Source organism: Schistocerca gregaria, unplaced genomic scaffold (genome assembly GCF_023897955.1).
Source record: "Schistocerca gregaria isolate iqSchGreg1 unplaced genomic scaffold, iqSchGreg1.2 ptg000246l, whole genome shotgun sequence".
Classification (NCBI taxonomy): domain Eukaryota; kingdom Metazoa; phylum Arthropoda; class Insecta; order Orthoptera; family Acrididae; genus Schistocerca; species Schistocerca gregaria.
Genome location: NW_026061755.1, coordinates 149,409 through 166,934, shown reverse-complemented (window position 1 = coordinate 166,934; position 17,526 = coordinate 149,409). Strand labels below are relative to the sequence as shown.

General features: G+C 42.5%; 1 protein-coding gene across 1 annotated transcript in view; it reads left to right on the top strand.

Moving 5' to 3' along the window:
* Positions 1–17,526, top strand: part of LOC126305093 (transcription factor SOX-4-like) — a 127,730-nt gene that overhangs the window by 13,201 nt on the left and 97,003 nt on the right. Inside the window, exon 2 of the mRNA XM_049992010.1 lies at positions 3,442–3,652. Within this exon, the coding sequence (XP_049847967.1) occupies positions 3,442–3,652 (211 nt within the window). The remainder of the gene's footprint in view (positions 1–3,441; positions 3,653–17,526) is intronic.

The window sequence follows — 17,526 nt, the reverse complement described above, 5'->3', positions numbered from 1 at the left end:
TGTTAACGACTTTTCTTATGCGAGTGAATAAATGTCGCTGTGACAAACCTGCGTTCTCCCGATGCGAGTGGTGTTTGTACGATCAGTGTCATCCACTGGAATGTACCTAATCTTCCTGAAGAATAAACATAAGAATAAAATATAAGGATTAATATAATAACTGATACACGAGTGAAATATAAGAATAAGAAAGTTTAAAAAGATTTTAACTACTGAGAATACCACACACAAATATATAATAAATGTATGACATTGTGAAACTCAGCCGGCCGCGATGTCCGAGCGGTTCTAGGCGCTTCAGTCCGGAACCGCGCGACTGCTACGGTCGCAGGTTCGAATCCTGCCTCGGGCATGGATGTGTGTGATATCCTTAGGTTAGTTGTATTTAAGTAGTTCTAAGTTCTAGGGGACTGATAACCTCAGATGTTAAGTCCAATAGTGCTCAGAGCCATTTTTGTGAAACCCAGCTGTAATTTAACAATTAATTAACGACCATGTATCCCCTAACATGATAAGAAACATGGATATAGATACATAAATGAAAAAGTAAGTAAACAAAATGAAATAAAAATAATAATCGGGTTACAAACATGGTTCGCAGAAGTGAGAGGCTGTAATTGTAGCCACCATGTCGGATGATATTATCGCACGCTAAAAGTCATCTAAATTACATCGAAAACTTTTATCGTCGTTTTCTCAGACACGTTATTTTGACTCCTCCTGCACTTAGCAAAGTTACTGGGAAATCGGTCTATGGTATTTGCCGTCTTCTCTTCGTTAGTCTAAACTTTAAAAATTGTCCTGGAGGTTACTATGAGAGCGATTAACCCTTAGAATATTGTTTGTTGGCGATTATAGAACTTCAGCTTGCGAGTACGATGAGGAACTTTAAATAGCTTTCGTGGATTTTCGGAATGTTAAGCGAATGCGTGACGCTGGTCAACTTACATACGTTCTCAGACTGACAAATATTACACTCTAAGACAAAAAATGACACACCACAAAGGAATCATCCAAATGCGGCAGAGATCTGTTGATGTGATGTAGACGAACGTACAAACAAACTAATACAATTTCAGAAAAGTTGTATGATTTATTATAGAGAAAGAGCTAGATCCTGTCCTATTGGCGTGTTAAATCGTTAGAATCCCGAGCTGGCTGGAAGGTCCTACCGATAATTCACCAAACGTTCTCAACTGCGGAGAGATTCGACGGCGTTGCTGGCCACAGTCGAAACTGTTGGAGCTCAGGATGTCAACAAAACGGACCACTGTGCTGTAAGGGTGGCGCGGCTGACAGCCAGGGGGGTCCCGCTACGAAGAGAACCGCCGGCTGCACGGCGCGGACCGCAGCGCTGTTTGTTGCTCCTCGGCCCCCAATCATACCGACAGGAACAGAATTGTCTTCAGTGATGAGTCCCGCTTCGAACTGATCCCCAATGGCCAGCGAAGATGTCTTTGGAATAATGAATCCGTGTCATTGACAACGACTTTCATTAAGATTTTGAAACATATACTGTGTTTGAACGTTACGAAACACTTCCGAGAAAGGACCTGCTGAGACGTAGCACGGATTGAAAACATATCGTTCTTGTGAATCACGGCTGGCCCCCGGATCGTTAACCAAAATTTTCTGTTTAGAGGTTCTGAGAGTGTAGTGTGTCTCAGACAAGAAGATACGGGACTGTTTTCTCCACAGCCAGACAGCTGCTGCCCGTACGTATGCCGTACTTCCCTACAGTGCTGCTCGTATTTTGGTTTCTGCACCAGGGAAAGGGCACGGCAGGATACCGATCTGACGACGTAAAAGCGTTCGAGGAAACGGCGAGAGAGACGCTGTCAGCCATCTCTGTGAGGAATGTTGGCACCACCACCCATTGAACAAATGTCTTACGTATAACGGAGAGTGCTTTGAAAGAGATAAAGCTGGTTTGTGAACAAAACTGCCTTTTAAAAATTATTTCGGGCTCTGTTCTGCGTCTGCGTAGCCCTCGAACAGCCCACAAACACAGGCTGCGGCGTGCGTGACGAGAGCTCAACAGTGTCTTATCAGGTCCAGTTTTGCAGAAAATCTCAGGGTCACACGGGCGGATATGAATTTTACGTGTCTTTCAACCGCTCACTGCAACAGATGAAACTCACGTGCACATGACCGCCCTCGGTTACAGTGGTTTTCACTGGGCAACCACTGTCACCGTTACACAGTGCGTAGATAGCGGAATTCGCATCTATTTTTAAATTTGTGGAAACGTAACAGATTGGAGAAACGATTAGAGTTGTAAAACGTAGACTACGCCGTTTACAGTTCTAATTTGTACTGGAGTAAGAATGTTCATTGTTATGTGCATCATTGCACATGTGCGGTACAAATCTAGAATCCAATATTTTGCAAAAGAAAGTGGATTTTTAATTATTTTTGCTATCAATCGTGAGTTCACCTACGAAAAATCCTTAATAAAGTAGTAAATATGTATAATAAAGGTCAGCACGCACTGAATCCGTTAAGAATACTAACGAAACTTTAAAACGTATCACAGGTCCATGTTTAAGCTTCTCAGTGTGTTTATTCAACATGTTTAACTACCACGATGTTTCACTCAATTTTTTTCTATTTACCCAGTTAAGAGATACATACGCATGCTACAGGTTACTTACGAGTCGTATTTGCGCTTACTGAATCAAATGAGAACTGAACTCAGATACGTTAGTCTCGGTCACCAATACAATTTTCATTAAGATCTCATCTTTACCCGTTTGGGACACCGCCACCATTAGATCTGTGAAAAGACGTGTACCGCCCCGTGTTCTCTGCTATTACGTTCTGGCGGACCATCAGAGCGCACACGTTGGCATCAGTTAATAAAAGTGAATTGGTGACCGGAGTAGTGTATTTTCCAGATGGTCGCTGATCTCCTAAGCGACTTCTCATCAAAAGTGAAGAAATATGAACTCGGAACAATGAAGGGTGTGGTGCACGTGCCTCAGAGTCGCCTGCCTCCATCGCTTTACTTCGCGCTACAAAGGAAAGCGGAGACCCGACAAGTGGGCTGGCGCAGGAGACAGCCACTGCAGTGGGGAGAAGGTCTGACAGCAGTCGTGGCCTCTCCGCCGTCCAGAGAACAGCGGCACACTTTGAAACGCACAGTGGCGGGATGACAGTATTCTGAACGTGTCGGTTGCCACCACTGACGCGTTCAGAATCTAACTTCGGAACTTTGACGTAGTCGACCATTTTGTAAGTGAAGAAGCGTTAAGTTTTGATTCGTTATAGTGCTCGTTATACCGGGACATTTGGCGTCCCGCGTAAGGGGGACATATGTGGAAAGTGATATTAAGGAACAGCATACTCGCTAGAGTCGGGACATATCTAGATATTGTAACATCTTGCTACAAGCTGGAGACTAAGGTAAGGGCACGGAACACCCCGACACCGACCTTGCAGAGAGGCGCAGACTACGAGCAGCGCAGCGGCGGTGGCGGCGGCGGCGGCGGCGGCGGAGGCGGCGGGGGCGGCCGGCCGGGCGTCGCGCATCATGGCGGCGGCGACGCGGGGGCGGCGGCCCGCATGTCGTCAGCGGCGGTGCGCGCCCCTCCACATGCGGCCGGCTGCAACACCACGCACGCCCTCACGTCAGATGTTTTGCGACGCACACGTAAGTAGTAAGAGTTCAGTTATTTTACACGAAGACTCCATACGCTTTGCGTTCTGAGCAAAAGGAAAGCAAAAGACGAGATAGTCATAAAACGCTGGAACTGTTGCACGACGAGTAACTCATTACCTGCACCATTTTGTAACTGAATTTTCGGCATCGTGGTATCTCGCTCGCTCCGGTATCGGTGTAACGCAGTCACTGATGTCCTATAATTACATTGCTGTGCTAGTTTCTCGCTCGCAATCGACCAGCTAGTTCCACTACGTTGTGGTCTCACTTCACAGACATTTAATCTACACGGTACGGATACGTTTCGTGCAAGCGACTTCCACCGATTCTTGCTGTGAACGTAGTCAGACGCGTTTTGTCGCAGCGTTAGTTGTTGTACGAGCGCTATTTCGGTGCTAAGGAATCATACGTCGCAAAACAGTTTAACACGAAACTCTTGTACAAAGTTTTTCTTACCTCTGTCGCCCTTTTCTTTTAAAATTTGTTAGCTTAAGTAAGCTATACAGTTAAGTGTCCTAGCAGACACAGCAGAAAAATTGCACATGCCAAGGTTACGAAAGAAGAGTTTTGAACTGTACGCAGTGAAGACGGAACGGGGGATCTGGAGACGTAAGTCCATTCCTTCACAAAACACGCGAAATCAATGTAAACGTGGGGCGAAAGTCAGTATCTGATTAGAAAAGAAAGTCTTGTGCCAAATAGGTAATGAAGAATCTTATCGACTAGGTGAAAACCGAAAGATAATAAATCGTGTATGCCAGAAAAGTTTTCTGGATAGAAAAATCTGCGAGAAGAATCCCAGATGTACAAAATAAATCACCTTTCATTAACGCACTGAAGAAAAAGATCAGTGTTTAGACACTGTCTACAGTGAGCTTGTGAGCTATGCCGTACAGGCATCTCCATGTCAAGCAGGATCGATTAAGTAAAACCTAATTATCTCTTCTTTCCAAACAAATCCTAAAAGCCGTGGACGGAGGGCGTTAGGTGAGTGAGCTACTTCTGGAACTACAACTCAGTACCACCGCTACCTCACCGCCGATAGTATCATAGTACGGACTGTCTTGCAGTATTTCTGATTGTTTCTCGGTAGGGAGGACGAAACAGGTTTTCGTGGATGGAGATATGCTGACAGTTGCAAAAATAGGTTCTATCTCTTACAAAAATAGGTTATAAAAATCAGAAAATAGGTGACCAAAATCTGACATTTTATTGTCTAGAAAGATAAACAGATCGACAAAAAGCTACAGTATATTATTGTCCATGTCCATAATTACAGTCACAGTAAATAACTAACACTGTCTCCAAATTTTCAGTAGAGAAAGTGCATCTCTTGTGTGGTAATAGCATCTTATATGCCGAGAATGAGCGTTCCACGTCAACAGATGTCACCGGAGCTTATTTAAATGACCGTATTTGGCGCATGTTCTGTTGATTTACCTGATAAGATGTCAGCCACTGTGCAGAGGGTGCTCAGTCCTGGTTTTTTTTGTGGCACTGTCTTTACTTTCTCACTAACTTTCGTACCTACAGACCCTGGGACCAAGTTGGTTTTTTTTTCCATCTCTTTTATCAATCGCAGTTGCGTGAAGACTGGATTCCCTGAACACTTTAATAACAGGGATCAAAAATGCATAATGAGATTTTATGTATGCAATGTCGTTGGAAATTGTTGGGTCCTTTAGAAGATCTTTAGCTGAAGTAATGCTCAGTGACTCCTACCGCAATTTAAGAACAAAGTTCTTAATGTTTTTCTCTAGCCACGTTCCCCAGCGAGTAAGTATGGGTTATGGTGGAAGTGGGAGTTGGGAAGTTCCTCTCGAAATAACTGGACTGTTGTAGCTGCTTCAACAAAAACCTTTTTGATTCTCAGCTACACAATTCATGCTATGGGCAAGACGTGATATGGAGCAAGGCTGGGTAAAATACTTCCAACAATTTAACAGCAGCAATCATGTATGCGGCTGCATCAGTGTAGATAAGTACTTTATTTTCATCTAGACTGTTGGAGAAAAGTAATTTGAGGGTTTTATTAACAAAGTGAGCAATTGTTTCCTGGTTAGTCTTTTTTAGCTCCTTGCTGCAGATCATATGAGGTACAGAGCGAATGTCAGCATCTAACTTTCCAACAATCAAATTAGCCAAATATCGACCTTGTCTGTCAGCTGTCTCACCGACAGAGATTCAAATGTGTGGATAGCTTATATCTTCCCTTATCCTACTCAATGTATTTTCATATAAAGTATCTAAACAGTTCTTTCTCAGTGAGGATTCTGATGGAATGCTGTAGTGACAGTATTTCTCTAGAAAACTTTTGAACTTGCTATTTTCAACTGTATTGAATGCTATGTTTGCTGCAATCGCTCGACACAGGTCAAGATGAAATTCGTTTTTGTTTGCTGCATTTGGTTTAGTTACAAACGTTTCTTTCAAGTTTGATTTATTTTTTAAATCTGCCTGGTGTTTAATCCCTGCAACATGCTGACTTAAATGCGACCTATGTTCAGAACGTATCTAAAAACAAAAAGAAACGAGAAATACTTCGTGGAAAAATTTACGTACGAGATCTACTTAGCAAAATTAACCTACATTACGGGTTTAGAAAGAATATTTTTGCATTCTCATGTGTCTGGTCCAAGTTAACTCGGGAAAAACAGTGGCATCGTTCTCCGAGTGGGCGTAAGAGACAAAGGTTAACATTTTACTTACGCCTTTGTTGCACAAATTGCAGTGAGTAACTCTTCCGTCTGCACAGGAAACAGGAAATTCTTGTAAACCATTGACGAATCAGAGATGATACGGAGCTGGCTACTTTCGGCATGCTTCACTATCCACAAATACGCTGTCGCTGTGAAATACTTCACTACATGCAAGCAGCACGCTGACCTTCTGAATGATGACAGTGCAGGTGTTTTAAACAGGCCGTTCACACAGGGCAGGAAGGCGCCCGAGGCAGATCACAAGGCTCCTACAGCACGTGCCCTGCCGCCCCATTTGACGGTTCACAGCGAGCGGCAAAGCTCTGGGGAGCAGGGCGGGCTGGATAGAACAGCCTGGCTTTCGTCATCTGACGCACGATTGGCGTTCACGCATGCAAACAAACCAGTTACTGTTTTCTATGTAGCCGGGAAGACCGGAAGTGTAATTTTAGTCACACAAATTTTATTTTACTGCATTTTTAAAAATTAGATTCAGCCAGTTTCTAACATGAAATTATACCCAGGCCGCAAAAACATGTCACTTCAAGGTCACTCCCCAAGCGCCGTAGAGTCGGTAGGATAACTAACAAACAAGTGAGGAACGGGATGCGCAGCGTCTACTGATCCAATAACAGCAGCGAACAAAAGACGGTTCCGGCGTCGGCGCTACCACGTTGCCGGCTTTCGTGTAAACATTGTATGTTAGTGCGCGAACGCCTGCTGTTGTGTTGGGATACCGCCTCGACTACAGTTTTTGTTTGTTAAACAATGTCTCCAAAACAATGTCGTTCACCAAGCGACCATCCGTTGCGCCGTGAAGTGCCATTAAATAGTCAGGCTTTGGAACTGCTACGGAGGACGCGTGAGTTTTACGAGCAAGAAAAAGAATTTGTTTCTGTTCATGGGCATGCGTCGATCCTGCGGATAAACTTTTAGAGCGTACCTCGAAAACTCTAGGACTCGGTCAAAGATCAGTTATAAGGAAAGAGATGCTACTTCAAAACTTACAAGACAGTGAAATAAACAGTGTGGAAGAAAGCCCCTGTGGAAGAAGCATTGTGGTATAAAAAAGTGTCGACTTCCGTTTAAAAAAGTTAGATGGTCGAAAACTGTTACTAGAAAAAACTCAGGTCGTTGCAGCGTGCACCATTTTCTTACACAAAATTGTAGGGAAGGACATACACTCAGTCATATGGTTAGACGAAACCTGGGTCAACGCTGGAGAATCAGTTGAGAAATGCTGGACAGATAGCAGCGGTCATCAGCTAACAGGAAGAGGATCACGATTAATTGTGGCCCATGCAGGATCTTCAAACGGATTTGCGGCTAAAGGACTTCTAGTTTTTCGATCGAAAAAAAAATCGGTGACTATCATGAGGATATGGACCACCCACGGTTTCTACAGTGGTTTAAAAACTTATTGCTCTAGTTTAGTGTTCCGACCGTTTTTGTGATGGACAATGCACCGTACCAGTCCGTGATTTTAGACAAAGCTCCTATACTAGTGACCGTGAAGAAACTATGGTGCAGCGGTTGCAGGCGAGAGATATTGCTGCGAACATCGGCATCACAAAGCTGTTGTTATACTCGCTCGTGGAACGAAATAAGCCTGTGACGCCTAAATACGTTGTAGGTGAAATTGCAAGCGAACAGGGTCACTTGGTAATTAGGCTACCGCCTTATCACTGTCATTTTAATCCAGGTGAATTGGTTCAGAGTGAAGTCAAGTTGTACGTTAGAAGTAACAACATGACTTTTACTATAACAGAAGTGGAAAGACTTCTATGTGAAGGTCTTGCTACAGTAGGCGCTACCTCATGGAGGAAAAAGTAGACAATGTTGCTAAACTGACAAGAGAAGCATAGACTATAGATGGCATTGTAAATGAAAACGAACAGTTAATGATTTCTTTTAATGATGATGATGAAGAAGACAACGGTATTGGCGCCGATTCCGATGACAGTGAAGGAGAACTGGAAGGAACTGCGCCATTGACATCGTAAATTGGTGAGTGTAAATGTATATAGAATTAATTCTTTTTCTCTCTGCAATCGGGTAGGCTATGCATGTTTTGCTTTATTTCTTTCTATGAGTGTGGATAGCGTGTTATTTGGTATGCTTAGATTTGCATTATTCTACAACGTTTTACATGCAGATATTACTGTAACAATTTGGACGACTTTTCATAGATATTGTCATTAACTTCACGTGTTTTTATTTCCCGGTTTAATATACTATCAAACGCTTGGTCTCCGTCTTCGTTCTCTCCATTGTTAGAAAAACGTACTTGTAAACGTTGATTGTAGCTTACATTTACAAAACGTACTTCAGAGTTGTGGGCGTGTGCGCTGGCAACTATTGCAACCTCGCAACAGCAGTGTAGCCAACCACACACGAGCTGTCAAGTGACATGTTTCACCGGCCCATTTTTAAGAATGAGATACAATCAAGTTCTAACATGAAATTAGGCATTTTAGGTACTATAAAATTACAAGTTTTGATTAAATATTTGCGTAATTCTTAGCTGGGAAGACCACGAGAGAACGTTAACCATATACATTTTTATTTAATTGCATTTTTAAAATTTAGGTATAATCAGGTACTAATCTGAAATTAGGTATTTTTAGGTGCTACAAAACTAGCGATTTCGATCATAAATTGGCGTAATTCGTGCATGTACAACATTAATGAGGAACAAAATACGTTTTCACCTAAAACCCGAAGTCTACTTATTAGAATGTCACAGAGGGCCATCAAAGTTTTTCTTAATCATACTTTAGCTACGCAACTTTTATTTGAAACATCGTGAACAGTCACAGTCTGTTGAAGTGCTGCTCGAGCTCTGATTGTACCGTGAAAATGGATGGCAGCGATTCCTGATTTGTATTGAAACACGAGCGCGTAACACCGTTAATGGCTAGAAACAAACAGTTCTTAATGTTTTTCACAACATTACAGAGAAAAATCAGGTTTGACCTTCTTTTCAGAAACACTGCGTAATAAATATAGAGATGCATATCGATTTATAATCGAGTGGGCTGGTGGGCAGCGATTCGAAACCCATTCTGGTTTACAATTTTCTTGTTCGGTTTGGATACCAAAATCATTTAAATATGAAGCTTATGAAATATACGTTAATTAACTCACACTTAACCATCATCTTTCAAGAAAAATGCACATCTTCCAGTTTCTAATAACATGTCACACGCAAAATTCTGTTGTTTTTTTTTTTTTAATACACGTTCTTAATCATCGATATTTTATAAATGATTGTTAAAGATTTTGAAGTTGAGAAAACATTACACAATTAAATCCTTGGATAAAACTGAAAAATCAAATACTCTTTGTTTGAATATGCCCACTGATTTATAGGACAAATGTGGTCTCACACCAGCCAGAGTGATAACGGCGTAGGCACATAGAAAACAATAATTCTCATGGCGTCCAGCACACTGTACAAATGCTGCATTTTTACATTTTTCACAGTACCACTGTTCTCTGAAGGCAACAGAACTGATCTGGAGCCAAGTTAAGGGATTTGCCGCGAGAAACAACGAGACATTGAAGCTGCCAAACGTACTGGAACTAACGCAGGAAGCTTTGTGACACGTCACTGATGAACGTTGGAAAAATACAAACACGTGAGGTTCTGTTGCTGATCGCCTAGCTATCAATGTAGCAGTACTGAAATTTAGCAGACGACTGACTGTGATACCTTCAGCGGCTTCAATATTTAACTTCACGGTAAAATTCCAGCAGTGCGCTTTTACTCCGCACATAGCTCATGCAGAAAAAATTCTCTTGTTAAAGTGAGGAATTTGCATCACTCTCTTTTTTTAATTTCAGTACTGTGTTAGCTTAGATCGAGAGCATGCTATGTTCTCCATTAGGTCACCTAAGAAGCGTACCGCCTGAGTTTCATCATTTTTCCCTTCTGTCTCAAAACTGAATGACATCCAAGGCTATATTGTTCTCTGCTCACGTCTTGTTCACATCACTGCAGGTTGTTGGACCAGGTTGCTGGCCTGTGGTGGCCTAGCTATATGCGCCAATAAGGCTGTTGCACGCGTAACGCCCAGCATAAAACGTATCGTACATGTCTGCACTCGAGGCAGCTTGGCTCCTGCTCCACGTAAAACGAAATCCAATGAGGTTCCTGCAAACGCAGGAAAACACGTAGTGTAACGTTTACATGATGAACGGAGCGCTGATGTGGAAATGGCCGCCGTTCATGCAAACGTTGCTGAAATCTGGTTTCGCAGCATAGAGTGGATCAGGTTACGGTTGTGGAAAGGGGCCAAAAATCAGTTACTGTCAGTTGCATAAAACACATAAACTTTATTTTCCTAAAAACCCTTAATCACACATGCCCTTAAAATAAAACAATACGGCTGAAAGCCCGAAAACAAGTTACTGAAATTGCTTTAAGGAATACACGCGGCTGATGGCCTTACTTAAAAATATTTTAAAGGCTAGGCGTCTAAACACTAGCAGCCAGTGTTGAGCCTATCTCACCACCTATCTTTGTATGCAAGATATTTGTATACTATAACTTACAACAAGAATCTTTCAAGATTTGAAAAGTTATTGGTGAGCCTATCTCACATAGCTGGAGGAATTTCGTCATTTTTTAACATATTTTGGATTTTAGGCCACGCCGCTGCTTATATTATCAACCATCGTCATACAACACTCGAAGAATACTATGTGTACGTGGAATACGAACATGAGGGCAAAGAGATTACGTTGACACGTATGGAAACATGTTGAAAATTATGGTGCAGATGTGTATCAATTTATTTAAGTCACTATTTAGTACCAAACAACGTTTCACAAGAACATGGAAAACCTGTAAAACTTATAGAACTATCCTATGTTAATGTAATTATTATTTATTATTTTTTTCCTATATTTGGCAAGGAGCTAATTTTAGTTTGTACAAGAAGACATTTTAATCCGAAGTTTACTAGTCATCTACCGGAAGACAGATATCACTTGTCATACAAACGCGGCACTATTCTTTTAGTTACGGAAAAGGGTAAGAAAAATACAAGAAGGCACAAAAAAATTCTCTTTCACAACTATCCAGGAGAAGACTATTTTGTTAACAACATCAGGGTATCGCTTGAAATTTAATATCTCCTACATATATATCCATTATTTGTATGCAAGATATTTGTATACTATAACTTTCAACAAGAATATTTCAAGATTTGAAAACTAACCGGCCCATTGTGGTTTAGTGCGCCGGTGTGAGGAATATTAAAGGTTCGAAAAGGCTATTTCATAACATCCATGGTGCCATCTGTATGCAAGAGATTAACTTATCGTATGATTCAATTATGTTAATGGAATATTTTACTACAAGGAAAGGAAATCTTCACTTAAAGTACTGTTTAACATAAAACTATTGGACAGAACGCAAAAAAAATTTTCATGAAGGTACTTAATTAATATAAACTGTTAACTGTTTTGCATTTATCGTATAATTATATGTTCACATATAAAGAAAACTTTCTTATGAAGTATATTTAGGGTGCAGTTTGTACATTTAACTATTGGACACAGTACAGAAGTATTTCCTTGGTGAATCTAGCACTCATTCCTTAAAAATGTTACGTGTGTCCGTATTCATGTATGTGTGTTTGTATTAAAATATTTACATGTAATTTAAGAAATGTGGAGACGTTCCCTCAGAGCTTTCAGCACTGCACGCGACACACACTGCTGGGGGCGGGGGGAAGCCCTCTACCCTCTGCCGCGCACTTTGCAGCTTTTGAAGCGCATTTCTGAGTAAAATTTACAATACTCGCGCGAAATATGTGTGATTCCCCAAATTATACACATTTGCCGTAAGACTGTCGAAGCACTTGGCGAACACGAGGACGGACCCCGCCGGGCTTGCTTGCACTGGGCGTCTGTTTACAAGTGCAGAACCGGTAACTGTTAAATGCGAATCAGCTTTTACGTCGCGCTTGTGGCTGGTTGCTACAGTCTAGTTATAGTTCTTGTAATTCTACTACAGCTGAATTTCTCATAATATCTCTTTCCGAAAAGACAATGCTGAAATACTTGTTTTCACTGTATCCTTAATTACCAACATAAAAGTGAACTATATTTCCTTTTTTTAACAATGAGTACAGAGTTTCTAATAAAATCGACTGCGAGAAAGAAAACGTTACGATGTCCTATGTTGGGAAACTAAGAGGTTTTAACTATGTCAGGTTAGACTGAATGGGCAAATAGATTGGTGACACTCTTCAGCTTCTCCATATGCCAGTGTATTCTAATTGTAAGCCGATAAGCCATAAATACAACCTTCTTAATATACAAGTTTTCTGTTACAACCGAAAGCAAGGAAGGAAGTTAAGTAGCACATTCATCTGTGTACAGCTTTGTTTAAAATAATATGCACGCAGAAGCAACACGTAATACATAGGAAAAGCAATTTGTTTAATGTGGGAACAAAGCAAAAAATTAAGAGAAAATAGACAGGCCAATTCGTAAGTAGCACATTAACAGGCACATATATGTAACAGAATTTAAACAGATTAATTCCACCTGAATTCAATTATCGTACAATATTTTGAAAGGTGGACAAATTCGTGCGCCCACGATACTGTATGTGTAAGTTCAGCACTATACAGTGTATATGAATTTAACACTAATATTATTTCAATATTATTCGCAACTCCCCAGGAGTTGGAATGTTAGACGCTACAAACAAAAGCCACTATCCGCAAATACCAGTTAAGAGTTCCTATGTCTAACAGTTTCACATGCAGCAGTCTGAGCGCCTCGGCTAACGAGAACGGACGGAGTTCGTGTAGGATGACCTGGACTGCTGGGGAGGAAAACCCGAACGTGAAAATCTGTCTTCCTGAGAAATTGTACTCTCGAATTCTCTGCACTGTGGCGGATCTGAAATTCTCGATCGGCACTTACTAGACTTGAGAGGATATCGTTCCACATGCCTACCTTATCGGGAAAGCATGTGATCTGAGTCTCTAAACTCGGATTCCTGGAAAGACGACTCATCCAGGTCTCTGAATCTGGAGTCACAGGACGGTAGCTGTTACGAGTCTCCGAACTTGACCGACCACAGTTCACAGTCACGTATGTGGTGCCTCGTCCGAAGCTGCATACCTCATCCCTTGAGGTAACGGGCGACCTGAAACCGTAAATCTCATCACGAGCCTACCCGTCTTTCTGGGATCGGTCTGAGGTGAGCTGGGCTCCGCACGGCCGCAACAGTGACCGCCAGGGCGTTCTGGTGTCGGGAGTCAAGACCCGTGACTGCAGCAGTGCGGCAGACTGTGTAGAGACTCGCTCTCGTGGCGAGGGTCGATCTGAAGCCACGAACTGTGTGTAGCACAAGTGAGAAGAATCAGCAGCGGCAAATTCCAGCTCACAATGCAGATTCTCAGACCTGGAAACGCGAGGACGAGGACTCCGGTTCGAGGATGCAGGTCTCCGGAACTGAGGCCCAGCCCGAGGACCCGGTCTGGGTACCAGAGAACGCGAGCTGTGGGTCACATCTCACTGCACTGCCGCTCCTTCCACTGCGACATCGGCACGAATACATCTTCACCTAAACCGAGGAGTAGTTTGAAACTGTGTGCCTCCATATCCTCAGAACATTTTTCATCAATCCGAACAGCCAGCCTTGCCTTTCTGTCAGTCTCCTTGTAAGGCGGCGTGCTCTCCTGACCTTCATTTCTTACATATTCCGTCCTCACAATCGTATTCTGCACATCTTGACGCTTCATTCGAACCCAAACTCGACAAGGTAGAGTCAATTTTGTAGGAATTCATGTAAGCGATATGCAGATCTAATAAGTATATCACAAGTGCTCACCGAGGTTGAAAAAGTCGAGGCTGACGTACATAACATGGCGGACACAGGAATTTTCGTTCTAAAGAGGCAACCAGCCCGCTGGGAGGCCCGTCCCTTCACAGGGGAGAGTCAACACACCTACATCGGCCGGAGCTATCGCCCACAGAGAGGACAGCTTTTGCCAGAGCGAAGGGATAACGACCCCGTGTTCGCCTTAAAAGCAAATTCTGCTACATTGTGTGGGAGCGCCCAGAAGACGCATTTTTTGATGGGCTGACTGCGTAGTTACGGAATTCTCACAGGAGGACAGTATACACCTAACAGAGATGCTACATATTTCCGCATTGGTGGACTTAAACGAAACGTCATTCTCCCGTTTAAAAGAGCAACACTGATTGGCGGAATATTTCTGACGCAAAGAGCCAGAGGAGAGAGAGAAGACAGGAATGATATACCCTTGCAACTTTTCCAGAAAAAGGAGTCGTTCCGTTGTCGCTCTTGGTGTGGGAACACTTAAGAAGAGCGAGTGCGCTCTTACGTGTACGCGAAGTGCACCACTGTCGTTAGCAAATTGCAGTGACACTCTATACTGAGTCGCTCGCCATTAAGCATTGTTCACTGTGTTGGCCGCCACACTTATTGTGCGCTGTGAACAGGGACAGAGTACCAGTTAAATGCTTGCGAGCGTATATTGAGTGGCATCGCCAATAGTTAGACTAGGGTCAGATAAGAGTCCTTGACTTCATCAAGGAATAGGGAGAGTTTGATTGGGCGGAGGTCAATCCAGATAGAAAGAGATAGTTGTGTTAGTTGTCAGCAGCGGGCGACACAGCAGCAGTCGTCGCAGCTCATGGTATTGTGCGCTACAGCGTATGTGACCCCATCTGCCCTCCATAACACTACACTCCATTACATTTCTCGTGCGACAGCCTTGACCGTACCTAGAAAAGTTATTCAAGTTGTGTAGGCGGGGCGCTCAGCCATTATGTTTAGTAAATAACGTTCTTAAAGAAAATAGAGGAAAGAACCTTTCCATACTTTGTAAAATAATAGCATTCCTATCCATAAGAGGCAATCTACTGTTCCAAAAAGAACCTGGAAATTTATTATTTTAGAAGAAAAACTTTCACTTGATTTTTCAGAATTTTTTTTGCAATAAATAATATTTTTCGTTCGTTTAATGTTTTTTACACTAACTAGCAATACTCCAGCACCCAAGTATTCCACTTGTTACGTAAGAATATAAAATAATTTTGTGTCTTTTCATTAGAGCGGACGACTTCAAAAGATATTTGTTGCTGAATGTTTTCCAAGCAGTCCTTTTGGTACATTAAGAGCGTCTGTGTGACTTATGTGGTTGTGTGAAGTGGAAATTGTTTCTTGCAGGAGCCAAAGGGTCCTTCTTGGATCAATCCATTGCGCAACTTGACACTCACATCCTCAGTAATGAGACGTCTTTACTTTACTTCTCAAACAAGTCCAATATGTGCCAGCTACTTTTCACCTCCAGTTTCTTCGTCGTCGTCTCCCTCGCCCCCCCCCCCCCCTACCCCCGTCGCTTGACAACCAGGGAGCGAGATTGTTCGCCGTCATGTAGAACGAGACTCCGAATATAAGTTAGGTAATCGGAGAGTGAACTGTCAGCTTGGCTCAGACAATAGTTCAAAGATTGGTCGCGAGAGGAGGACGTTGCCTTCAAACTTTTTTTCTGATCATACTGATAAAATGACGGATAGTCTTTAAATGAGAAACATTAGAAGTTAAATTATAAAACACGGTCTAAATAAGTGTAACTGCACGTTCATAAAACTAGCTGTTCACATGGCGGCAGTCACTCCATATCGAACTGACGTGAATTGCACTTCAAGTACTCGTTGAATCTGCGTGAGCATAATATTTGTACAACATCGCATAAACTTTAATATCACGGACATTACACCTTAACATGCTGTTATAGATGTTGTACTTTTCCTTAGAATTGCGGATGTCCGACAGAAGTAAAATGTGTCCTGTGAACTAAAACTTAGCCAGACAATGTACCAAAATGTATAGACTTGCAAAACAGATTACAAAATAATAAAGCAGCCGGATTATTAAATTGAAATGCCTAAGCGAGCTCCATCTCGCGGAAGAACGCACGACTCGCTCCCCGTGCCACACAGTCTTGTTTTTTACGAATTCTAAGTCCTGGTGCAGAACTTTTAAAAAAAATATTAACCTGTTACTGTTTCAGTTTTTGTGGCCTGATAACGTATAACAATCGCCTCTCGTTGTTGTGTTGAATGAATATTAATTAGAGATCTGATGATGGCAACAGCTGTAAACGAGGTGACAAATGACGGCACATATTAATATTATCACAAAAGAAATTATGCGCGAGAACAGAATCACCTTCATTGTTATTAACGGAATCCCCTGAAAACACAGCCACTTTACACTTCCTTACAGGACTGATGATGTCATCGTCCACGGAACTGTTCTCGGAACAATAAAAACTTTGATCCACACAGTTATCAGGGTCTTCAATCGCACTAGGAACATTTGAATAATCTTCGTCACAAACTTGCCAAAGTGTTTCAAATTCGTTCATTTGCTGAGTAGGACCGTCTCTGAAAGCAGGAGGAACTTCGAGAGGAAAACTGTAGCTATCTGAAATATCAAAACACGATGAACAATTTAAATAAACGAACGTACACGGAGAGAATCCATCTGATATATCGACTACCAGTGTAACCACTTGAAGAGACGGCGTAGTCACAGCGGATGGCCTAGACGAGAAAAACACGAGTTACCTGCAGCTGCGGTCCGTAACGGATGGCACGCGAGGTTTAGACGGTTTTACCCACAAAATACGTACAGTGAGCGCGGACTCGTTCAGGAATTAATTTCCTTTACCAGTAAAAGTGTTTCTTGTTACACCAGTCGAACTAGACTCGGTAAATTTGAAGCGAAGCTGCTACTTTGAAAAACAAAACGCGCTGCCTCGTTATTGATGTTACATAGGTGCTCTTCGTGTTCCATTTGTTGCTGAATATTGAGTCAATGACTGCAGGATTTTTCCGGGAAAGTAGTTACCCAGACGTGGCTTGTTGACATTAAGGTGCTATTTATCGTGCAGGTTTGTTGCTCGCCACGTATTTGAGTCCTCGAATAACGCAGAAGTAGGGCCCTCTCCCCCTGGCATCGGCCCCTGCACTGCCGCACTCTGCCGTCGCAGCTCTGTGCTGTGTAAATCCCACCACTGCTGTCGGAGTCAGATGCTGCTGCGCTGCATTACGGATCGGCTTCCGTTGGTAATGTACGTCGAGCTTGCGGGAAGTGGAAAGAGA